At 41.3% G+C, this 25,262-nt stretch overlaps 2 protein-coding genes and 1 pseudogene across 2 annotated transcripts; all 3 read left to right on the top strand.

Annotated features, from left to right (window-relative positions):
• Positions 1-48: 48 nt before the first annotated feature.
• LSM1 (LSM1 homolog, mRNA degradation associated) lies at positions 49-9,064 on the top strand. Its single transcript, XM_011372365.1, has 4 exons — positions 49-277; positions 3,537-3,605; positions 4,934-5,049; positions 8,552-9,064. Exons 1-4 carry the CDS (start codon positions 232-234, stop codon positions 8,720-8,722), a joined length of 402 nt encoding a protein of 133 aa, XP_011370667.1. The 5' UTR covers positions 49-231; the 3' UTR covers positions 8,723-9,064.
• Positions 9,065-9,363: 299 nt separating this feature from the next.
• On the top strand, positions 9,364-23,787 carry STAR (steroidogenic acute regulatory protein). Its single transcript, XM_011372297.2, has 9 exons — positions 9,364-11,571; positions 12,687-12,847; positions 18,217-18,475; positions 19,289-19,402; positions 19,723-19,850; positions 20,976-21,134; positions 21,265-21,449; positions 22,057-22,150; positions 22,682-23,787. The coding sequence occupies exons 3-9, from the start codon at positions 18,412-18,414 to the stop codon at positions 22,793-22,795; spliced, it is 858 nt and encodes a 285-aa protein (XP_011370599.1). The 5' UTR covers positions 9,364-11,571; positions 12,687-12,847; positions 18,217-18,411; the 3' UTR covers positions 22,796-23,787.
• LOC111729291 lies at positions 16,200-16,318 on the top strand (annotated as a pseudogene).
• Positions 23,788-25,262: the final 1,475 nt, after the last annotated feature.

The following is a 25,262-nucleotide window of genomic DNA, read 5'->3' as shown; positions in this document are numbered from 1 at the left end:
GCACCACGGCCCGCCCCTTCCCGAGGCCGGGCACGTGATACCGGAAGTGGGTGGAGATAACATGGAGGAGTTTCCGGCAGGCCCCGGCGGCTGAAAGCCGGGGCAGGATTCCTGGTCCTTGCTCGGGTTCCTGTCTCGGTCCCGAGGAGGCGGCGGGTACGTTAGGAGGGAGGAGGTGTTGGACGCGCTGGTCCACCCTCACTACCCATTGCAGCCTTATCTCAGCTCAAAATGAATTATATGCCTGGCACCGCCAGTCTCATCGAGGACATTGACAGTAAGTAGTTCATCTCCTTCGGGTGAAGTCCGGGGTGAGAGCTTTCCTTGCGAAGGGTGCCTCTTTCGAGGGGGCCTGGGACAGGGGGCGGTGTGTTTTTAACACAGTTCTGCTCGTTTAGCGTTAACATCTTCCACGGAATGGAGGAGCCACGGGACACACCGTTTGCCCAGCTCCTAGCCTGCTATCCCGCCCCTCGCAGACAATACCAGTTCACGGGCGTGTCAGCCACAAGCTATAGAATTCTCTCCTGCATACGAGGGACGCAGCTGAAGTATCACGTTGTTACTGGTGGATGGATGAGACCGCTTAAAGGGTTCATCAAGAAATGAAAATATTAAGACAGCAGCTTTAGGACTTCATTGGCAGTAAACACGGGCTTTATGCTGTGTATTCATTTGCAGTATTCTTTTACTGTGAGGGTCTTTAGCATTTCCAGGTTATGGTAGTAAAGTTCACTGCCAGACAAGGTATTGACTTTTCTGGAAAGACTGAGTCACTTCACACTTTTTTTTCCCCTTAAGACAATTTTTTTTTGCTTTTATTAAAAAGATCTCCCTTACTCCTAATCATTGTCCTGAAGAGCTCAGTTCTGTACAAAAGAGGAGATACTTAGAGTTGTCTTGTCTTTCCTTTTGCCCACCTCTCATCTGTGAATTATTCCTCAAGCAACATTTTTGTAATCGTTTTAATCGTGCGATGTCTCGTTAATTTGTGATTGTTGCAAAATGGTTTACACACAGTTCCAAACAAGTTACTACAATTTATGCAGTTATAGTATATGCAAATTAAAGAGTGAGTGTATAATTAAACTCTCTTTTTATTGTCTAAAGTCATTTTTAAATCCAAATTAGTGATTTTGCTATTGAAGGGAAATGTAGTGTAAATCGGATCAAATTCATATAAATAACCACTGTACAAGCCTATTTGTAATGTGTAATGAAATCTTCAGTTTTAGTTTTCTGAGGATGCCCTCTTGTTATAAATCTGAATTATTTGAGTCCCTAACACATCCTTTCATTATATTAAAAATGGTATTTGTTCTCAAACCTTCTAATCTCTTTTTATAGATTCCAAGCCCCTTCCTTTATTGAAAGGTGCAAAACCATTTCATATGCATCCTTCACTGCCTGCCCACACATACTTATCCTCCTCCTTCCTTATTCTTTCTGTGTTTTCACCCATCCTCTCATTGAGTAGGAAGTATTCTTCCCTTTTAGCTTGTCTTTTAATACTTTCTTTCCACTGCTTCTGGAACCTTCTTCCATTAATATCCTTTTTTTTCATCCCTTCTATCTTTCTCCCCCTGAATCCTTCCTTTCATTTATGTTCTTGTCTGTCCATCTCAATTTTTTTCAGTTGTGTTTCCCAATCCCTTTTTTCATATCTTTACCCCCAAACCTCTTGAGTCATCTCCATTTTGACTCTTCCTGACCGCCTGCCATAGACCACCTGAAATTTGGTTTTTGTTGTCCACGCACTACTAAAGCTGCATTCTTAAAAGGCATCAGTCGAGTGCACTCTTCTGAGTTTTCCCCTCCCCACTGCAGCATTGTGATACTATTAGCATGGGATTCTTAATTCTGTACTCTTGATTTCTCCAGTATTGGTACTTGCTAATTTCTTACTTCTCCAACTCTTATTGTTCCCTAAAATAGATCGTCTCATAGGCTCCATCTTTGATCTGCTTCTTTCTTTAAATCTCTAGGAGATCTGGATTTAATAAATGTTTCTCCTCTTTGTGGCCTTATCTAAAATTGCTCTCTCTAATTCTCACCTCTTTGGCATTCCAGTCTTACATTTCCAACTGTCTCTTGACAGTTGTACATAAGTGCTGTGATAGCACTTCAGAATTGCAAACAGCTAATGACCTAATACCCTGAGTTTGTTTCTTCTACATGCTCTTTAACTCATCTCTGTAGCACCCCACTCTTTCGCTTATGAGTCTATCCACATAAACTCAATTAGTTGACAAATCCCATTACTTACAACTTCGCAGTCTTAGTTCTCTCATCCTCTCCCTTCTCATCTCTACCTTGGTTCGGGTCTCTTCTTCATGTCTCAGACTCTGGAAATAGCCTCAACTGGTCTCCCTTTTTGCCAGTTCAGTCTTCACTGTTTCTTTCACTGTCCCCTATAAAATCAAATCCAAACTCAGTCTGCTCCCAGTTCTTTTCTGACTTCATTTCCTGTTATTTCCCTCACACTCTCAACTTTTCACCGAACATATGGATACATAGCCCCTTTTTTCCCCTCCTGCCTAAATTATAGATTTTCCTGCCCTTACCCTTCCCCATCACTTCTTCCCATGGCCAAAAATTATCTATCTTTCAAGGGCCAACTCAAATATATCCTCTAGCTAGATAGAGTTTCTCTCAGTCTCATGTAATTACGATGTGGTTTCTTACAGTACTTAAATATAGCCCAAGGAAAATTATAAATTTTTTCAGGGAAGAATCTTGTCCCTCTGTTCTGCATCTAGAAAGTATTTTATGTGTGACATTAAAGAAACGAATGAATGAATTTTGCTAGTTATTCCAGTGACTGGCTTATTCAGAATCAGAGTCACCTCTTCAGAGGGGTTTTCCCTAGCCACCTCTTCTCTCTTCATCATACTATCCTACTATCTTATTATTCCATTGTACTAATCACAATAGGTCATTTTGTTTTGTTTGCTTTCCTCCACCAGGAATATAAGTTCACAAGGCTGGTGACTTTCTGAGTCTTATTCTGTACTATATCTAGGCCCTAGAACAGAACATAGCTTTCAATAAGTATTATTGAATCTTTGCTCTAGCTTATTATCATCATCCTCATTTTACATGTCTGAGGTATTTTTATTTAAAACTTCCCCTGATTCCAAAGTGTGGAATAGAAGCTCTTCAAAGTTGAGAGGAAAGTAATTCTAGACCTAAGATCATAAGATAATCCAGACTGAATTTCTCAATTTGCAGATATAGAAACTGACATGACACTCAGGGGGTTTAACTGTCAGACATCAGCATCTAGAGCCAGACAGACTTCTTGACTATTCACCCACTCCTTTTTCCACTCCGCCACACTACTCTGATTTTTTTCACCATTAACTTTTTAAACCCCAGGCTACCTTGGTCCTTCTAATTTCCCAGTGAATACCACCTTAAATACATTGGAAGAAATAGTAGAGCTTAAACTGCTATTAACTTTATTTTTGTTGTTACCGTAAATTCACTGAAGCTAACAGTTTTCATTTTTTAAAGATTTTTTTTCCTATTTCTAGAAAAGCACTTGGTCCTGCTTCGAGATGGAAGGACACTTATAGGCTTTTTGAGAAGCATCGATCAATTTGGTATGTATTAGTTATGGATTTCTCTTATACTTTGGATAATAAGAGCTGTTCATTATATTTTTGTTTTATTTCATATTGAAATTTGTCTGCAACTTTTTCACGTGTCTGGCATAAGGGAATACTGTTTTGAGTCATTATATCATTGTTTCTTAAGTTATGATTAGATGGTTCAAAAACTTATGTTTACAAGCTGTGTTTCTAAAACTGGTTTTCACTAGAACATATGATAACAATGTTTTGGACTATTTTTTTATTTTCTCCATTAGAGGGAGCCAAATGATAGACATAAACTCAGTCCTGTGAAAAATCTGCTCATTTGTACATTGGCTTGGGTGTGACTACTCTTCAAAGCAATTCTTGCACCGAAGGTAATCCCTTCCTGTCCAATGAATATTGGATAGAAGGTATTTCCTGCAGCTTTTTAGGGACCCCAACATTAGCTCAAGATTTACACTTAGGGATACATGAGACACAAGATTCTGTCTTTGCATCCTGCATTTTTTCTAAAGAGATCTATATTTGCATCTGTTTCAAGAAACTTCTCAGTTCATATCGACATATGTTGCACATCTGCGAGGTCAGTGGATTTAGGCATGAGGAAAAACAACATAACTGAAACACTCGTAAGAAGTTATAGAAGATAAGAGAAGTTATAGAGCATAGATATCTGCTTTTCTTCAAATAAGACAAAGGGTACCAATAGAAAGGAGAAAAATATTCTTAACAGATTGGGTTTCTAAATCTTATGTCAAATTCATCAGAAGGAAAAGTAATATATACTGGCTTTACTCTCATATTACTGACAAAGTGAAAAAATAGGTTTTTGCTGTATTGTAATTCATGGACACCTTTATTGGGTTAAATGAATCCTAAGTACTGAAACAAAGTTAAATCTTTGGTAAATCATCACACATATCCACACAACAAAGAAAAACTGTTTCCTTTTTCTGAATAACCAGAGTTTTAATCTTTGCAGTTTAATTTAGAGTTTTCCAAGTGCCCTACTCGTTTATATTTTCTTAGAGCCATGTTGATATTAGCAGTTAATGGTAAACAAGTTTAACTTTCTTAACTTTTTCCCACCATCATTCATGTATTAGTGCAACATAATCCCAGATACTCTCTCAGTTTATAGTTGTTCTGAGTCTCCTAAGTGGTGTGTCTTAATGAAATATGAGAAGGTTTGAAATTTTAGCTTTTCCCAGAATTAAAAAGTTTGGAAATCATATTCAGCCAAATCTTTTCTGCTCAAAATAACTGCTTGAGTTATGGACCTTTATCCAATAGTTTGAACTAAATATTTTCATTTCTTCCCTATACACTTATAGCTAATTTAGTGCTACATCAGACTGTGGAGCGTATTCACGTGGGCAAAAAATACGGTGATATTCCTCGAGGGATTTTTGTGGTCAGAGGCGAAAATGTGGTCCTACTAGGAGAAATAGTAAGTGAAAACTATTGAGTTGCTATGAATCTTGGTAATCGTGCTAGTTAAGTTTCTCTTTGTCTTTTCAAGAGGAAAAAATATACTTTCCACATTTCACCCAGCTTTTCATAGAAAACCACCAAATTAGTTTAGGAAAGTTACAGAAAATAACTTTGTTTCAGTGCCTCTTGGCATTTTAAAGATTTGATTCTATAAGCAGCAAAATATCATTGATTTTACCTGATATCTTAAAAAATAAATATCATCCCATACAAATGTATTCATTAATATATTATTTCTGCTATCTCAATATCAGAAAATTAAAAAACTTAAGAAGAATAATTGAATAAAGTAAGATTTATATACATTGGAATACTTTGCAGTCATTTAAAGTAGTTTTTCATGACAAAAAGTTAATTAGCCATGTTTGGTGGGGGGAGACGCATTGCATATACAATGTGATATCCACATTTTTAAAGTGGGGAAGAGCAAAGAGTGGCTATCAGAGAAACCTTTCAGTGAACTCTCCTGACGGTGGAGCCCAGCTTCACTTGAATCCTTAGCTTACAGCCAAGGAGGAGGTCCCTTTGTATCTGTGCCAGGAAGACAGCTGGCAGTTGAAAAGTTAAATGTTATAAAGTGCTGTTACTGTAGGGGTGTGTGTATGTACATATACATACACATACATTTGCATATATACATACAAAAGTGTTAGAAAACTATATATATAAAAAATTATTAGGAAAACTCAGACATTTTAAAAGAAAATAAATTTGATTTCATGTTTTACATGAAACATTACTTAAAAAGAAAAGTACCTCATTTAAAACCTTTGATTTGATTCTACTGCTTCTGAGTATTGAGTTTGTCAGGAAAATGAACAAAAAATTTTGACATTTGCTTGATTTTCGATTTTGTTTTTAAAGTTTTTAATAAAGTTTCCCAATACCTAGACATATCTTAAATCAGGTTTTCAGAAATCTTTGGAGTGGAGTGGTTTTGTCCATAGCTATTTTTTTATTTTATTATTATTATTTTTTTTTTTTTTTAATTTTTTCCCCCTCTTTAATTCCCCCCCACATCCCACTTCCACCCCTGACCTACGGATGTTGCCATCTCCCCTTAAGAACTGGATCTCTGAAGGCGGGGTGTTTCTTCCCATGCGCTATCGGCGCGCCCCCCGGGCCTGGCACATCCAAGGTATGGTTTGTGGCTCTACCTGGGGTGCGAACCCAGGTCCTTCTGCATGTAAAGCAGACATGCTGACCACTACACTATAGAGCCACCCCATAGCTATTTTTAATAAGCCATTTGAGAAAGTAAGGAGATAATTCTGCAGGGTCAGATTGTTGTAGAGACCTTCTGTTGAAACAGCTAGGAATGACTAATCAATACTGCCCAAGTGCTGCTATGAAATATGTGAACTACCTTTTTCTAATTTTTAAAATATTTTAGTGGTTGATCTTTCAGTGTATTATTTCTTGCATGTTTATGAAACAGAAATTGTCATCGCCTTGTATTATGTAAAGGTTGAAATAAAGCATTATACTACTCAGGGCTAGGAGGAAGGAGTAATAAATGACTGTGAACTGGTTTGCCAGTATATTAAGAGGAGCTAACTGATCTCTGGACAGCAGGATTATGGGTGATTATTTTTTCCTTTTTTTATACTTTTCTGAATATAATTTTTAAAGAGGAAACATTATTTTGATTTAAGTTAAATTATTTATACATACTCTGCTTCAGTTTTAAAGTAGTGAACATTATAGAAATGCTTTCTGTGCCAATTATAGTGGCACAGATGTGCCCCTATGTAGATGTGTATGTGAGAAGACGTGAACTTGCATTTGTTCTTGAAGATTCATTGTTTCCTGGAGCCCTTTTGTAGAGAAAAGTACTTTTATTTCTATATTATGGTTTGGATGCTGCAGAATTTTACAGTGGTTCCACCAAAGAAATATGGTTCAGGAATGTTTACATAGTTATATGAATCAATAGTCAGTTGGAAGAAATTAAGTGCCAACCATAGGGAAACTCATACCCAGAAACCATCTGGATTGTATAAACATTCTATTGCTTAAGAAGTCCCTGGATTCTGCCTCAAGGATGGTGATGAACACAGTCTTAAGTAACAAGACTGATTGTTGGGAAGCAGCATCATAACTACATGAATAGCTGCATAAGTAATATACTGAAAAGTCAAGAGGCAGAACACTGAGCTAAGAATGTGATCTTCCTTTCAGCTGCTACCTGTGGGTTGTGAGGGCAGGTTACACTTGATAACAAAGGTTTTGCTGGGTGCAGTTAACATTTGACCCAAGGCAGGGTTTGTTTATGTGATCTCTGTGGCTTTCATTCTAACCTCTCTGATGAGAGTCCTCCATTTGATAATGTCACAGCCTGTGGGTTCTGAGGCTTTGGTAACGTATGAAGATTAATATCCAGTGATAGATTGGAACATCTGAAGAGTTTGTGTATGTGTTAATGCTTCCCAGAATTTTATCACCGAAAGAGAAGAGGATAAAAAATAAGAATACCCCGTTCGTATAGGCTTTCCAGTTTCAAAAACACAGAATAATACTTATAGTTCATTTTAAAGAGAATGAACTGAATAAATCTGGGATAGTGAGATACTTTTATAGCAAGATTCTGCATTACAAGATTGGTTATCAAATGTTGATGAGATGTTAAAAAAATAAAAATATTAAGCTTATTATGGTATATGGTGCCATATTAAGTGAAAAAAATTACAGTCAATATTTTCATTGTGAGTTTTTTTGAAAATATATACATGGAAAAATTGGAAGGATAGTCACCAAAATGTTATCCCTCCATACTGGAATTATGGGTAATTTTTAAAAAATCTTTTTTCTAATTGTTTTCTAAATTTCATACAATGAGCATGTATTTTTGAAATGAGAGGAAAATTTTTTTAGCAAGCAAAATAATTTTTAATTAAAATAGAGAAATATATTGGGCCCAGATAGGCTTAGTAATCTAACCAGTCTGCTGAGGTTTTCTCTAGAAGACTTCTTGCCATAGAGGGGAAATGAGTCTTGTGTTATAATTTAAAGACTCCTAGTTAATGCAACAGAGGAACAGTTTTTTTGCCTTTGAGGGAGAGGAGTGCTTCTTATTGAGCAACAACCCCTAGACATTAAGCTGACTTTGATAATGTAAAAATACAAAACTTATCTAAAGCCATCTTAGCCTCAGGAATTTGTCTTTGGAGTCTCTGGAGTTGGAGAGATAGTAGTCCTTGGCTAATGTAAGACTTCAGACCACCTTAAGCTTTGTTATACACTTTTACTGATTTCTGTTACCACATTCCTGTAAGTATGTATTCTATAGTAGTGTTGCCAGCCATTATTTGTAAAATTTATCTGTCTCTAGGAGAAGGCCTTGTTAGCCATTATGAAAAATAACGGAAGCCTCACATAGGGATCCATTGCCTTTAGATCTGTAATGTTTTCTATTCTTGGTCATCAGTTGAAGTTTTTCAAACCTGCTTGTTTTGTAGGACTTGGAAAAGGAAAGTGACACACCCCTCCAGCAAGTGTCTATTGAAGAAATCCTAGAAGAACAAAGGGTAGAACAGCAGACCAAGCTGGAAGCCGAGAAGCTGAAGGTTCAGGCTCTTAAGGATCGAGGTCTCTCCATTCCTCGAGCAGACACTCTTGATGAGTATTAAGTCTTCTGCTCAGAGGCTACTTCTTTTGGGGAACAGGGGCTATCACTGAATGAATGTGGTATTCTAGCCACTTCACACATTTAACTAGAGACTGGAGAATTTTGAAAAGACATTTTTCTTTTGAATTCTTTCACATATATACAACATGAAGAAATCATGTGGCTTTTTTTTTCTATTTAATAACAAAGTCATTATTTAAAAGAACAGTGGGATGGACTCCTTTCACCAATCACTATGGAGCCAGCAACTACTTCTTTATATTGCTCTTCTCAGCCCAAATTAGAGTTTACAAGAGACATTCTTTATTTGCTTGTAAATAAAATATGAATCTCAAAATTGTCATGTTATCTCCCCAGTTTGAGTTGTCTCCAGTGAAAGACAAAATTAAGTTTCTCATCTCAAAGTTATAAAGTCCCAAACACTGGGATTTCCCCTTCTGTCAAACACCCAAGCTGCTACTTGCTTACAAAAGAATATTTTCATAATAAATATCTTGTAGATCCTCTCCTCTCCCCTTTTCATGTTTTTAACTGATAAGAAAAGCATTTTCAGGCTTGAGGAAGGAGCTTTCAGCGAGGTTTTCAGTTACAGGTTATAACAACAGTTTCAGGTTTGAGAAATGACATCACTACTGAACGTGCTGTTCTCACTTCACCAATATCTATTCCAAACTCTGTTCCCGTGACTTTTTACTAAGGGGACTTCCTCTAAATCTTATGTTTAGTTTGGTTTTCTAGGCCTTCACATTGAATCTTGAGCCTCCGATGCTATATCAGAAAGGAGCACATATAAAATGGCGTGTCAATGAGTGATACATCTAGGTTATTCTTGGCTGACAGTCCATGGTGATGCCACTTTTCTGATATGCTGCTGATTGCATAGCAAGTGTTAACAGCCTGTACTTGAAGAGTACACTGTGGTTTAGTGGACCATATACTGAACTAGGAGTTAGGAGACAGCAGGTTAAAATTCTGACTTTGTTCTTTATAGCACTTTGGCTTGAGCAAGTCAGTTGCCCTCTCAGATTTTCAGTTTTTTAAATTACAGAATTCCTGATATTTCCTTTTATAGTCTGTTGAGCAAAGATATCGTTTTCATAAGATTTTCATACAATTCCTATGTCTGAATTATTTTATAGTATTTAATATAGTTAACATTTTATGAGCTCAGGTGTTTTTAAAACTGCCCTTAATGCCTATAAACGATTTGACTGCTGAGCTATTCATCATTAGGTTGGTTTAGACCAGATAATTTGTGAAGAAACAGTTAATGATTTATCAAGCATGTTTTGCCTCTAATCTTACCATTTAATAACCAGAATTTATTATTAACATCTCATACAAAGGGAAAAAAAACTCATCACCAACTTTTGAAAAACATATCTAAGTACATGATACTCTTTCAGAGTCTGACTCTGAAAAAACATCATTTGTTTTTTCTGAGCACCACTGTTTTAGAACGTCTGACACCTTCAAGGAATTTGGACTCACTATCTGTTTTTTTTTCAACCTTCTTCAAACAAGCCCAAATTCAATAATGTATTATGGTTTATTCTTAAAAGAGGAAAAGGGACAATTTTCACAAGTCGAGAATTTTCCAGCCATAGTAAGGCTTTGACCATTGCTTTTAGACCTTTGTCACACAGGCAGCAGCTAACAGACCTAAAAGATGAAATTAGACTACCTGCTTCTTTTCTTAGTCTCCAAGATGCTCAGAAAAATGGTTTGCCTTCAGCTCGGCCCAGCCGAGGATTTTTGCAGATACTGAAATCATGCTTTTTCTTGGACCACTGTTAGTACTCCCTTGTGTTATTAAGACTTCAGAATCAACCTCTGTTCATACATTTCTTTTATCTTTAATAGTTTCTTTCAGTAGGTGTTCCCATGAGACTGCTTCCAGGGGAGACGTAAGACCTACCAAAGCTCCTCTGCTGGCCATCTTTATTCTGATGCAGTTGAGTACAGCAGCATATCTCTTACTCTTAACAGCTGGACTTTTTCCCTTTCCTTGGCCTCTGACTTTACATTGCATGCTCTTAGCTAAGTTTAAACCACGGTCTCTTCCCTCCCCAACTAATAAACTGCCAACAGGCCCTGGATATTTAAGCAGCCAGACACCCTTATATTATCCATTATGAAGGGCTTCTCAGGGAAGCCATGTCAGTGTGAACCCCAGAGGTATTACACAGAGGTGAAGATTGAAAATTGGTCTCATTTTACTCACAAGGGTTCTGGCTGGCAGGCTCAGGCAGAGGGCTGTGCAAACAGCATAGGCTATAGGCCAGCAAGCAGAGGAGGCTCACCAATTATATTAATGTGGGCAGTTCCCGACCTCTAGTCTTGGATCCATATGTGACATTCATGGCAGCATTGCACAGCTCAAGAAGTGGACCCCAGGAATTGTACCTGGCAAGAAAATACTGAAGGAGAGGCTGTTAATGGACGGTTCCTCACCCCTCGACTACCCCTCCAATTATACATACGTGTGTGTATGTATGTGTATGTATATATCTGTAGCATGACTTTCAAAAGTCATGCTACAAGATGAACTCCATCCAACTTCCCATTAGAAGCCAGCATTCCCAATGAGGTACGAAAAAGGTATTTTGGTTTTAGATGTTGCAGGCTGATGCTTTAATGCTGACCCAAGCTTCCAGATTGAAGCTAAAACCAACCCTGCTCATAATCAAGGAAAGAGTAGCAGGAGAGTCGTCTGAACTGTTGGCTTAGAGCTAATGTGAGCTGAGCAGGAATGTCATCTGTGACACAGCTCGTATGCACATGTGCTCTACCAATGCAAAGACTCCTAATGGACATTGAACCCTTAGGATGATGTTAAATCCAAGAGAGGTAAGGTTTTTGCCAGTGAGACTTAACATGGTCGACGTAGTTTAAACCTAGGTTGCAACCTACTAGCTCTTGATATGAATTTAGTGGATTATAACCAGCATTTTTTAAAAAATTGGAATAGAATAGAAAATAGAGTGCATTATATGTAATAAAATTAGATTATGTGCGAAGCTTGTTATATGCATGTATATGAATATTGGCAATATAAAGTATATTTGTTATGTGGGTAGCTGCTGGAAACATTGGATAAAACTGCCTTAGTTCGTAGTAAATTTGTATATGCTTATTACAACTAGGAAAGAAAAAGATATATCCATTCCCCATTTTTCATCTCTACCCCCTGAAAATCACCTGTGCCCTGGATGGGACTAGAATTTACTGTCCTCTGTGCTTAGTACACAGTTGCCCCAGATAGCTGCAGTGTCCTTCCCTCACAATCTTCAGAACTCTGCTCAAATTTCACCTCTGACTAATTCTTTTAAATAGAACCTCTCTCCCTTCCCTTATTTATTTCCTTTCCAGTTTTATTTTTCACCATAGCAAGTATCCCAATCTGACAAATTTTATTTATTTACTGTCTGCTCCACTCTGCCACAAGAATGTAAAACATTAAGGACAGGATTTTTGTCATGTTCATGCCTGTATTCCTACATCTAGAATGATGCCTGGCATGTATTAGGTCTCAAAAGATGGACCCAATGAGCAACCAGGAGTTGAGTAATTAGAAGAGATCCTTACACTGAATACGGAGATGTTCTCCTCCTGTTGGGTCAGCGTTCACTGTAGACCACAGTCCTCCAGGTGTGAAGAATTTGGACATACTTAGTGTAAAAATGTCTGGAAGAGCATCCCAGGGGAACATGGGATCAGGGGTTGGGGAGGACTTGTCAGGGCTGCTGGAGGTAAACAGCTGCTCTAATGCCCATTTTCCTCCCAACTGTACTCCAAGCAGAACTGGACTGTAGTGCCTGCCTCTCCATTTTGATATCACCCCTTCAAGGGGTTCACTGGATAAGGAGAGCAAGAGACTGCCTCATGGGTGTTTGCTTTTACAGGGCTTTGTATCCAGATGAGTGACCTAAAATCAAAAATAAATTTTCTTATCTCTCCTCAAGATCTTCAAGGCTGAAAGAATTAGAAAACCAACCCTAGGAAATGGAGCTTATCTGCTGCTCGCCTGTCTCAAACTCTGGGTTAGTCTGCCTTGGTTAGGACTCTCCTACCTGTCTACTCTTCAGGTTCTGCCAGGGGACTTGGAAGCAGAGAATAAAATCAGGTCTGTCTTTTCTCCTGTCTCACTTCACTGTTTGGCCTCTCTTCCCCCTGTCTATTTTCTACCCATTCTCCTCTTTAAAAAAACAAAAACAAAAAAAACAAAAAACCTAATTCAAGCCACTCAGTAGCTTGTTTGCTACTTGGCTAGACCTGGGAGTAAGAAATGACATCCAGTGCTGCTACTCTAGAAATATAGAGAATTGTGTGGTGTTGGGGCACCAGCTAACCAGTAGCTAGGACTTATAGGAAGAGAGTGCTCAATGCTGAGCGTATTTCAAGGTCAGAACCCCAGATTGCCTGGGAATCCATCTCTAAGACCCAATTTTACTGATGTGTAATTTACATCCAGTAAAATGCACTCTTTTCACTGTATGATTCTATGAGTTTTAACAACTGCATATAGTTATGTAGCATCACCCCTGCCCCTTTATATTTCATTCTCCTTCATTCCCCAGCCCCTGGCAAACACTGATCTGTTTTCTGTACCTATAGTTTACATTGGCAACTAATTCAGTTTTTTCTTAAAATAGCGTGCAGGTTAAATAAAGTATCTGGAAGGTTAAATTCAGTCAACCTGCCTTCAGTTTGCTCTTCTGGTTTAGGCTATTACAAAAGACAGGAAACTTTACATTCCCTGCCAAACTGCCTGGGCAGGCAAACCTAAAGCCTGGCTCACCTGCTGGAAATGGAGGGTGAAGGGCAAACAATGGAACGAAGTAAAATTAATAGTTGAGTCGTCAATTCATCACCGTAAAACTTATTGAGAAACTGCTATATGCCAGGTATACACTATGAGAAGCAACTATTGGCCCCATTTTTTAATTTTTTTTTTCATAGAGAAATGAGATTTTAAAAGACTGCTTGATTTTGCATCCTGGTTCTTAATAACTTTCTGAGCTTAGTCAAGCTGCTTACCTTCCAGTGCCTCAAGTTCGTTATTTATAAAATAGGGGTAATAACTACACTAACTGCTTGGGTGGTACTTGTGAAAATTAAGTGTGTTAATGTCTGTAAAGAGTTCAGAATAGTGCCTGGTATAGGAGTTCTCAATGTAAACTATTATAATCTGCTAAATCCCCAATGTTGTGCCAGATTCCTAGAACAGATTCCATACCCTCGATGAACTTATACTTAGAGTTGCCTTTGTACAAATAGGAATGATATCTGTGAAATAATGATGACCAACTGAGATTAAGGAATGAAGTGCTAGATTATATAAAATGTACTCTAAAGAAGGTAATCCATAATTACCTCCAACTCAATGAGTCAAACTTGCCTTGACTTTCTGCTGCCTTCTCACAATGGCCTCTTTGGAAGAAAACACTCCATTCTTTCAATATTAAATAAGCATATACCTTATAAGCAGGCCAACATTTGCCCTCACCCCCAGGCTGGCCACCCTTAAGAGATGGAAGTAAATCAGTATTTACTGAGAATCTACAAAGTGCCAAGTTCTATGCTTTCCAATTATTTATTAAACATTTATTCAGTATATTAATTATCTAGCACTGTACTAAGTGCCAGGGATTCAAAACCTTGGGGAACATCCAAGTCCTTGTGGAGTTTACAGATATGTAAAAAAGGGGGAACTACACAGGAAATTTCTGTACCTTTCTATTTTGCTCTAAAAAAATAAAATCTTTTAAGAGGTATGTGTGGGGAGGGAATGGACAATAGTCTTATTGATACTGTAACAAACATCAATGGGGCACAAAGGGAAAAGTATTGAATTCTAATTAAAAAGTAGGGCAAAGTGGAGTCCAAAAGGAAGCTTTTGAGGAAAGATAATACTGTGAGCTGCCTTGAATATGGAGAAGATATGCATGTGGCAGATGGCGGGCAGGCACCTCAGGATGATGCTGAGCATTGCTGGAGAAGAAAGCCAAAGTGAGAATTTGGAGGGCCCAGAGATTGGACTGAGAAGTCTGGACTTCATCTTATGGGCTCTTGATGTATTATTATTTAAGTCTTATAATCACCTGAAAGGATCACAAAAGAAAAACATATCCCCATTTTATAGATAAGTATATTGAAACTGAAGAAGTGAGTGGCTCACAATCAAAGTGGTGAAACCAGGACTGAAAGTCTCTTTGAACACATAACCTGTGCTTCTTCCACTTCAGTTCACAGCATCCCTACTACCAGTCCAGTAAACCCAAAGTTAGATAGTGTTACCCAGTGCTTGCCTCCTCTGAACTGGGGCCCAGACAAGTTCAAGGGACCTCTCCTCCAGTCTCAGCCTCTGCCTCCTAGGAATCTGCAGAGGAATCTTCCCACCACACCCTACAAACACTGCATGGCTGAACAATAAAAGGTCCCCAAGGCAGCCAGCTCTCAATTCTCAGCAACTTTCTCCATGATGTTGGCCATTTGCTCTACCTGCAACACCTGCACCCCATCCTCTCATCTCAAAACTGGCTAACTCCTAATTGTACTTACCACACTCAGCTCTAATGTCACTTCCTCCCAGAAGACTTCCATAGCACTTCTTCCTTTCCCTGTGTAATTAAGTGTTCTATCTTCTTGTACTTCCAAAAGTCATCAGCTCTGCAACTCTCTATACTGGGTCATATGGTTCGTTTTCCTCATAATTGTAGAGGACACTCAATAAAGGACTGTTGATTAAATGAATGAAGTCCTTTTTTTCTGCTCCATAGCCCACCCTGCCTCCTTTGGCCCTGGGGCCTTCCTCTCCAACACTCTGCACAGCCTGCGCCAGATATCTGGCTATCCTTCCTTCCTGTGCCCATCTGCTCTCCACCCTGGGCAATTCTGCCCTCATCAAAAAGCAAAGCCAGTTATAGATGATATCTAGTACCAGAGGAAATTTCCAGACCTCTCTCCCCACCTTACTGCTCAAAGGGACGGCAAGAGTTAAGTAGTCATTCAGTCTAAAAGGTTGAGGAAGAGAAGAAAGCCTTGGCCCTGGGGGAGGTCACCAGCACCCCCTTCCTGAGTCAGTGGCAGCGTCTGACATCAGCAACAGCCTTATGCCTCAGTCCTCCAGTCTCCCCACACTACCTCCTCCCCTCTCATGATGGCCATAATTTTCCACACAATGGCAACAGCAGGGCCTTGAACATTATCTGCATGGTTTGTCCCATAATAACCCCCTCCTCGCTCCCCACCACCTCCCCTGGGGCACACATGTGCATGAAGGTGCACGTGTACCAAGAAGAGAGGAGCAGCCATCCAGGCACACTGCACGTTCTCTTTCCAAGTCTATGAACGGCAAAGCCCCCACCCCCTTTCACACAATGAACAACAGAGGCCAAGGCCTCTCCCTTCAGAGCTCTTTGAGGGCTGGAAGCAAAGCTGACAGCCCAGTTTCTTAATTCAAAAGACATACTTGCGTCTACGGTCATGCAACCCTGAACACACCCGATCCCATCTGATCTTGGAAGCTAAGCAGGATTGAGCCTGATTAGAACTTGGATGGGAGACCACCTAGGAAGACCAGGTGCTGTAGGCACAAAAAAATAAAAAATAAGGGATTGTAAGCTGACAAGGTCCTTGTAATCCGTGAGGTCAACCAAGGGTTGCCTCGCCTAAAAAAAAAAAAAAATACATTTGCACCCCCAGCTGCTTCCCCAATTGATCACCTAATAGAGAAGGAGCAAGAACTCACTCTGTGCCCTTCCTGGAGCTGAGTGCTGGGAAGGGGGAACGTGTGGACAAGTTATCTGTCTCAGGGACAGACAGTCCCACAGAAGAGACAAGCAATCACACACAAATCAGTACACAAATCAGAACTAGAAATCGTGCCTCTCTAGTAGTATTGACATAAGGGTGTGAGTCAAAGGAACAAGCCATTCCAAAAGGTTGGGGTGGTCAAGGAAGGCTTTACAGAGGAGGGGCTGCAGGGGGCCTTAAGGAATGGGCCAGGGGCCTCCAGGTAGCCACTGGTTGGAGAGGAGCCCAGGCCCCTTTGAGTTGCTGGACTTCCCACTGCTTCACTGGGGTTGAAATGGCGGGGGGCGGGGGGGGGGGCGGGTATGAGACTCATTCTGTTCCGTGTGGGCTCTAGGCACCAGGTGTGGCTCTGAGCAGGTCCTGTCCCTTTTGTCCTTTATGAAGTAAGGGAGACAGTGGGAGCCACAGGAGACCTGTTCCTGCTCCCCACTTTTTAGGTCTTCCTTCTGCTTCCAGGCAGTAGTGACAGAACACAGAACTCTCTCACACACGAGGCAGGCCCTGGGCCTGTGGCAAATCTCTTGACCCCCAATATTGTTGCCAGGTGAATCTGGTTTAAAAGCAACCTCAGGGTCAACCTTAAAGGAAAAAGATTTCATCAGAGACCAGCATGTAGACTGGGAGGGGATCTCCCTTCCTGGGCCTAGGGGATGGTGTGTGAGAACTGCAGAGGAGACTCAGCTGTCTCGTGAGTCCCTGTTCAGAGCACAGGGCCCCCTAAGTGCAAAGACTGAGATGAGCACACAAGTATCCTGTCTTTTCAACATTTCAGCTCATGCCAAGCCCTATGGCACAGCCTGTCCAGCCTGGGTACTCTGGGAAAATGTGAGGAAGGGTGCAGGGCACAGCCAGGCCCGGTCCCCTCTTTCTGGTGTGTCTGTCCAGTTCTACCCTCTGCTTTGTGAGCTTATAGGATTCAGTCCTGAGGTATCCTTGCCCAAGCACTAAACCCTAAGGGAACTAACTCTGAATATGCTTTTGATAAAGTTGTTTATATAAATGGCTGAGTAAATAATTGAAAAGTTCAACACAGGAAGTGTCTGGCGGTGGGAGTGGTCTGCCGGAGGGACCCTGTAAATATGGACTGAAGGTCAGTGGGCTTATGTTGTTGTCCTAACCCTGCCACTGACCAGCTGTTTGACCTTGAACAAGTCATTTCCACTCTCTGTCATATAAGTATCGTGTGCTAACCAATTGCGCCACTGGAGCTCCCATTTCTACTCTGACTTCAGGTTCCTCATCCAGAGGCTGCATGTCCTCTACCAGCTCTGACCCACTAGGTTCTCTTAACAGACACCCTGGGCACTCTCCTAGTCAGCGTTTTCCAAAGCACAGTGTACAGTTCACATAATTACTATTTGGCAATCACCTAAGATGCTTTCTTTTAATGCAGCTTTGAGAGCCTCAATTCTAGACCTATTAAATCTGGAGTTTCTGTGTTTTAGAAATCTGTTTTAAAGAGTATCCCACATGCAATTTGAGAACCAGTCAGATGGTGTATGCTTTCTTCTAAATTGTCTTTACCTCAGCTGCTTTTTCTTCTCTCGTCTCCATCCACTGAGTCTGGCACCAACCTCCCTACTCCTTTCTGTGCACTGCCCCCACCCCCTACACACAAATGGCTAAAGCAGCAGTGTGAGGCAATCCCTCTAACCTTGATCCCTTCCTTTTGCACAGTGAATGATGGCTTTATCTCCTGGTGATGAAGTATAGCCTTCAGCTGGAGGGCATTTAAGATGCAGAACACAGGTCCCAGACACAGCTGCAGGACGGAGGCAGACCTTGACAGGCTCAGAAAGGACAGAAGCCACCCTTGAGAGCAGAGGCACTAGCAGCAACAGCAACAGCACTGCTACCAGCTGCCAGGGAACAATGCTCCTGGCAACGTTTAAGCTGTGTGCTGGAAGCTCCTACAGACATGTGCACAACATGAAGGGTGAGTTCCCTGGAGGAAAGGGCGTTCAGGGTTGTGACCAGGAGCTCTCAGGCATGTGGTTTAGTGAGGAAAGTAGTGGACCAGGGGCAAGCCACTCAGGTTCTGATCCCATTTGTGCCTCCGATGGGGTGAGTCTGTGCAAGTCTTATCCCTTCTGGACCTCAATTTTTCCACCTGAACAATTGGGCTGGATACCAAGATGCCTATATCTTTCCAGATTCTGTAATTTCTGGTCACCCCTCCAGTGCTCCAATCTTCCTTGAACTCTTCCTGACTCAGCCTTCCTCTAGGATCAGTACCAAGAGTACCATGAAAGTCCTAGCCACCATGATAGAGATACGAGTAAGCCTTGACTCCAAAGCAGTGTTGGCAAGCCTCAGACATGAGCAAGGAAGAGGGCGGGGAGAAGAAAAAAAAGGGGGAGTAAGACAGCAGGAAAGTGAAGACCCTGGCTGCTGGCAGCTACACAGATCTTAGGGGATGGGTATCTTTAATTCTCCTTCTGCAGTAGAATTTTTCTGGTTGTTTGAATAAAGCTTCTCTCCCCTTCAAGAAGGAAACACTGGTGTGGCCCCTGTCTCCAGGCAGGACCAGGTCCAGTCAGCCCAGATGGAAGGCAGACTTCTGGGCCCTGGAGGCAGGCTGGTGCAGTGTAACCAGCCCTGGACTGGGAGTTGACCTGCCTCTAGTTCGGGTCTCTACTAGGAATCTGTGTGTTCCTGATCATGTCACCTTCCTCTCCAAGCCAGTGACAAGAGGAAGGGGTGAAAGGAGACTTCCTGCTCCTAGGCAAGTTTCTTTCCCTCCCTGCAGGGCTGAGGCACCAAGCTGTGCTGGCCATTGGCCAAGAGCTGAACCGGAGGGCACTGGGGGGCCCACCCCCAAGTGCATGGATTAACCAGGTCCGGTGTGGGAGCACTCTTCTTGGTAAGTGCTGAAGCTTCTGGGCCTCTGCCAGTGGCAGGAGCCTCACAGGGAGCAAACACTGTACATGTGGCTCTGGTCTCCTCCACACCTCTGGCCTTTCTTACTCACTTTGACAGGATGGGAATGGAGTTCCTCACGGCCAAATCCCCTTCCTATCACCTGCAGCTGCTATGTCTAACTTGACCTGCAGGCTGAATACTATGGCTTTGGTCTTGGCTATTCAGAAGAAAGATCAGATCTAGAGATCAAAATGGATAAAAAGCTGGTGGGAGGCTAGGGGACCAGTAGGAACCTTGGTCTCTCCTTGGCTTTGTATCCAGGCTCTCGGCTAGAAGACACTCTCTACAGTGATCAGGAGCTGGCCTATATCCAGCAGGGAGAAGAGGCCATGCAGAAGGCCCTGGGCATCCTCAGCAGCCAGGAGGGCTGGAAGAAGGAGAACCAACAGGTGAGAGGGAGGGGAGGGGAGGAGAGGCACGCATAATTCTTTACTATTCCATTGCCATCCTCACAGCCAGCTGGGGGGTCTGCTCTTCTCAGAATTCCTATCTTGTGTAGTAGTCACTGGGCAACAAGTAGTTTTAAGTTTAGCGCTCTCCTTTCCTAAGAATACATCCTCAGATACTCCCTTCCCCTATGAAATACATCTTAGAAACTCACATTTGAGAAACATTGTTCCCGTATCCTTAGCTACCTCCAAATACATTTTATACCTATTAAGCAGAGACCATGCAATAGGGGTTCTGCATGCACTAGAGGCCTCATCACCCTGGGCCAGAAGTTCTGGTGCCAAGGTACAGTGTCTGTGCTGTGCAGCCTGCCTTATGGCTGAGCTTGCAAGGGGTGATCCGGGCTCACCTGCAACAACACAGATGGCTCAAAGCCTTCTGAGCTGCTTGTGAGTACTGCCCCTTTGCTGGGAGCCAGTGACGAGGCACATGTTAAAAGCAAGTGGCTCTACTGAGATTTCGATGGTTTTATCTTCACCAAAAGCTTACATGCTGCCCACTACCCAAAGTTCAGGTAATACATCTCCTTCTCCAAGTTCTCAGAGTTAACAGACTACTAGTTGGGGAGTCAACGAATCTGGGATTGAAGTGAGCACTGCTCTTAGCTAAGTGTCTCTGGGGCATGTCAATTACCTTCTCTGGACCTACATCTTTCCTGGGTGAAATGAGGTTGTGAACTGAAAAAATCTTTAAGATCTCGACCAACATTATATATGTAATTAGTTGGTTGTAGACCAGACTTTTCCCACTCTCAGATTTGCCTCTCTCAGGATCTCAGCTTTTAAAGTAATGCTTTCAGTTGGGCTTGCCCACACTCAACATTTACCGACAAGAAAAAAGGTACCAGGGAGCAGTCAGATTGCCTTGCAAATCTTCGGCAGTATGAGGTTTGTGGCAGGAAAGATAACCTACTTTATCTTAATCAGAAATAGTTCCAGGTTTCCTAATACTTAGAATTCTTTTTGGTATGCCCCTTCCTGCCTTGCCTGGCATTATCTATGTGCCCTAGGCTAGGAATATTTTTCTCTAACCTTTATGCTAGGGCTCCTTTCTCTTCCTGACAGGCCAATGGGGATAAAGTACTGAGTAAAGTGGTTCCAGATGTGGGCAAGGTATTCCGGCTGGAGGTGGTGGTGGATCAGCCCATGGAGAGGCTTTATGAAGAGCTTGTGGAACGTATGGAGGCAATGCGAGAGTGGAACCCAAATGTCAAGGAGATCAAGGTGAGGAGAGTCCAGGTATGGGTGGCAGGGACCCACAAGAGCCCAGTCTGAGAGGTGGGCTAAAACTGTGGGTGGTACCTTGCCCCCAGACCTGGCTAAATAGTGATTCTGGTTCCCTGTGGTCTGGTAGGTCCTGCAGAAGATTGGAAAAGACACAATGATCACCCATGAGTTGGCTGCAGATTCAGCAGGAAGCCTCGTGGGGCCCCGTGACTTTGTGAGTGTACGCTGTGCTAAGCGCCGAGGCTCCACCTGTGTGCTGGCTGGCATGGCCACACATTTCGGGGAAATGCCTGAACAGAAAGGTGTCATCAGGTAATACTGGCAGCAGGCTCAATAGCTCTTCTTCCTAACATAGGCCTTTGGGCCAAGTGTGTGATAAATTCTTGGCTCCAAGAAACCAATCCTTGGTCCTTCAACTTCCTTGTGCAAAGGAAGATTCTCATTTTCCACAGCAGGGGAGAAAGACAAGATTGGCCCTACTTACACAGCCAGTTTGTCTGCACCCTTCCAGAAAGTTTAAGAACCTTAATAATTTTCTAAAGCAAGGGGAAGGGCTGAGGTTTAGCTGGTATAGTCAGGTACGACCGTACTGGTAATTAAAATATAATCCATACCACTTAGAATGCAGCAGCTGAGTTCTCCAGGGGCCCCAGCCACCATCCCAAATGCTTTCCCCAATGTCCCTGTCATCTAGCAACTAAAAGGCACTATAAGGAGGCCTCCAGGTTTGAGCTCCAGCTCTAATCAGCATTTGTTCTGATGAGCTGGTAGCCATGCGAACTGTTAAGTATCACTCTTGGCATAGGTTACTTCTCTGATGAGATTTGGAAAGACAGGGCACTCAGGAAATGTGGCTACTATAACTCACGGCATTAGAAAACTCTGAATTGTCCTCCTGACTTGACTTTTCATTTGCCAGAGCTGAGCATGGTCCCACTTGCATGGTGCTCCATCCCCTGGCTGGAAGTCCCTCAAAGACCAAACTCACTTGGCTGCTCAGCATTGACCTCAAGGTGAGGGGCACGGGAAGTGGCTCAGTAGGAAAGTGGGGAGAGAAAAATAGATTCTTACCCCTCCCACGTTATCCCACATGGAACAGGAAAAATCCTCTTCCATTTTGAGAGAATCAGACCATTGAAGGGGGAAGAGACTTGAGAGTAATGGCTTAACTGATATTCCATCTCAAAAGCCTGCAATGGCTCTCCTCTTAACTCTCATGTCAAATTTCAACTCTAGTTATTTTAGAAAGAAGGAAACTGAGACCCAGAAAGGTGTGCTAACTAGTTCAGGGTCACACAGATGGGAAGACACAGCTGAAATTTGTCTTGACTGCAAATCATATTTCTGACACTGTTGTGAAAGCAGGGCAGCAGTGCAGTCCTCCAACCTTTGACTCTGGTCAACCACCGGGTTGCACCTATAAATAGAGCGAGAAGATCAAGCACAAGCCAGCCCATAAGGTTTGTGATAGGGTACAGGTCTCTAGAATGAAACATTAACCACAAGATGACCAAATTCTACTATCTTCTACCCTTCTACCTTAGGGATGGCTGCCAAAGACAATCATCAACCAGGTCCTATCACAGACCCAGGTGGACTTTGCCAACCACCTGCGTAAGCACTTGGAGTCCAGCCCCACTCCTGAAGCCAGGTGTTAAAGACCAGCCTGCAGCTCCCAACTATTCTAGCTGCATTTGCTTGCATGCTCATCAGGAAAATCTCTCCCAAAAGCCTGCAAGTCTGAGAGCTTCATCTGGGGACAGTGGGATGGGGGTGGCAGTGTATTTACAGTATACTAGGACTCAGATTGGTAAAATTTTAGTACCAAGAAAATACGGATGAGGCTCTTAGATAAAGAGGGAGAGCATTCTAACTTCATTCACTGATTAGCTGTAAAATGAAGGTTATGGGTTTCAAAATATTTTTCTCTGGGTCCTTACATGTCTACCTAAAAACATCTTTAAATGCTACTAGCTGAGAGGGTACAGAGGGTACTAAGTACAAGGATTGGGGGCCTCATGCTTTATGAGTTCAAGAGCTCCATTCTCCACAGGCAGTGTGTGGGGGACATGGTAGGGTCTTACAAGAAAGGCTCCAGCCAACCCTCTGCCCAAGTAAGCAGAGAGTAGTACCAGCCAACTCCTCATAACAGGTGCCTTCCAGAAACCTAGTCCAAGTGTTCTTGATGAAAACATACAAAACTTTTAGACTGGTTCCCCTATTTCTTCCATGAGCACCAGAATAAAGAACCGTAACTAATACAAAAAGTTCAGTCTGTACCTTTTTAAAATCCTACTCTTAAAAAAATCTATTCAAGTAAATTGCAACTTCATACTAAGGAGTCTTGGACTAAAATTTTAATTAAACTAAATCCCTTAGCTCATTAAAAGAAAAAAAACTACTGGGGACTTATGTCATTCAATTATTTAGAATCTGTTACCAGAATCTCTCATTAAATTTTAATTTCCACGATAAGTACAAGCCTAAATCAGTTCTTAACTCTATAACTGGTAGCTGATTAATGGGCACTAGAAGATGAGGATTTTTATTTACCTAATAAGAAGGATAGTGCCAAATATGAGCGAATGAATATTAGTAAGATAAAGTTAAAAACATAAATTGAGATGGGATTATTTTGCTAAAATGTATTTGTAGGATGAAAAACCATTATCACTTGAAGCTTTTCCACTGTAGTGCTAATAGCATTGATGATTTATACCATTTAGGAAAAAAGCTCTATCATATTTATTAAATTAGCAGTAGCAGGAATGCTGGTATTTGATATTGAAATTTTATAGCTGATAAAGGTTATTTATTATTATTTATTCTGATAGCTTTTTAGAATAGACTATTTTTGGCATAGATAAAATCATTGCTTACCTATCCAGGAGCCTCAAAGTGAGAGGGGATATTTGTAGAAGTATATCTAGAACAGAATTATCATCTACGCCCAGCTAAGAGAAAATGATTACTTGATTAAAGATGTGTAAAGCATTATATATTCTGGCTTCAAGAGAATGGGCTAGTAGTAAAGAAATGGGCTTTCAACACACACCATGGTTTTGAGCTTGCTTATAATTTGCTATCTTCAAACTATGCAACTGTGTCTTTGACATGCCTTGGAAATATTCTCTCACTTGTTTAATTTTACTTTGGAATAAGTTGTGATGATCTACTTACCATTTTATAAAGAACTATATGATGAGTGGGTATTCTTGGAGCCCTTCAAATAAAATTTATCAAACACATACACATTTTCAATATGAAGTATAAAGAGGCAAAATTATCTCTGTAACCTCTGACTTATGAAAGCCAAATGTACAAAAAATAAATATATGGGGTAATTATATTTTTACGTTTTGTAACTTATTTTATATAACTATATATGTGGTCTCTCATAAAGATTTTACCTCCAGCTTCCACTAAATTGCACCACCCTCAACTACTTTCAGTTTTTAAAACCCTAATGATCCAGAAGCTTTGTAACCAAGTCTGCCCTTTAAGACCAGCTATGAATGAATAGGTGTCCAGGTGTGACATGCTGAGACTCCAGCCTATGATCATACTGATTTGGTGTTAAGTTTCCTGTTAAGAGATGTGAAATAGCCAAAACAAAGAGCCTGGGTGATTTGTTAGGAAACAAATATGTTAGTCTAAGCTACTGTGTGAAGACACCAATAGTTACTTGAAACTTGGGAAATTTCTTAATATGGTCATTCTTGGCAATCTATTACCTACTTTGCAGTGAACCACTCTACTTATTAACCTAGGTAAAAAGTTATATGTGGGAGAGTCTTTGGGGCTATCCTGGCAGGGCTGCATTGCTACTGACATATTAAAAAAAAGGGAGACAGGGAAGCCACAAAGGGACCCCCAAGGAAAGGCTCATTCTTATATTCTAGTTTTTAGCATTCTGAAAACTGCCCTTTAACCATCAGCTATTACCAAGGAAGATAATAAGCAAGGCAGGAAAACAATCTGCACATATTAACATACGTGTTCAAAGAGAGGAACTGGAGGGAGTCATTAACCTTTTAACTCTTGTTCACCTCCCTGAGAGTCTCATTTTCACAGGATAAAGAATGTGGTTGTGTTGGCTGGAGAGAAGGGAAGCAGTAGGAGAGA

Source organism: Pteropus vampyrus, unplaced genomic scaffold (genome assembly GCF_000151845.1).
Source record: "Pteropus vampyrus isolate Shadow unplaced genomic scaffold, Pvam_2.0 Scaffold8, whole genome shotgun sequence".
In the NCBI taxonomy this organism is placed as follows: domain Eukaryota; kingdom Metazoa; phylum Chordata; class Mammalia; order Chiroptera; family Pteropodidae; genus Pteropus; species Pteropus vampyrus.
This window is presented reverse-complemented; position numbering and strand designations above follow the sequence as displayed.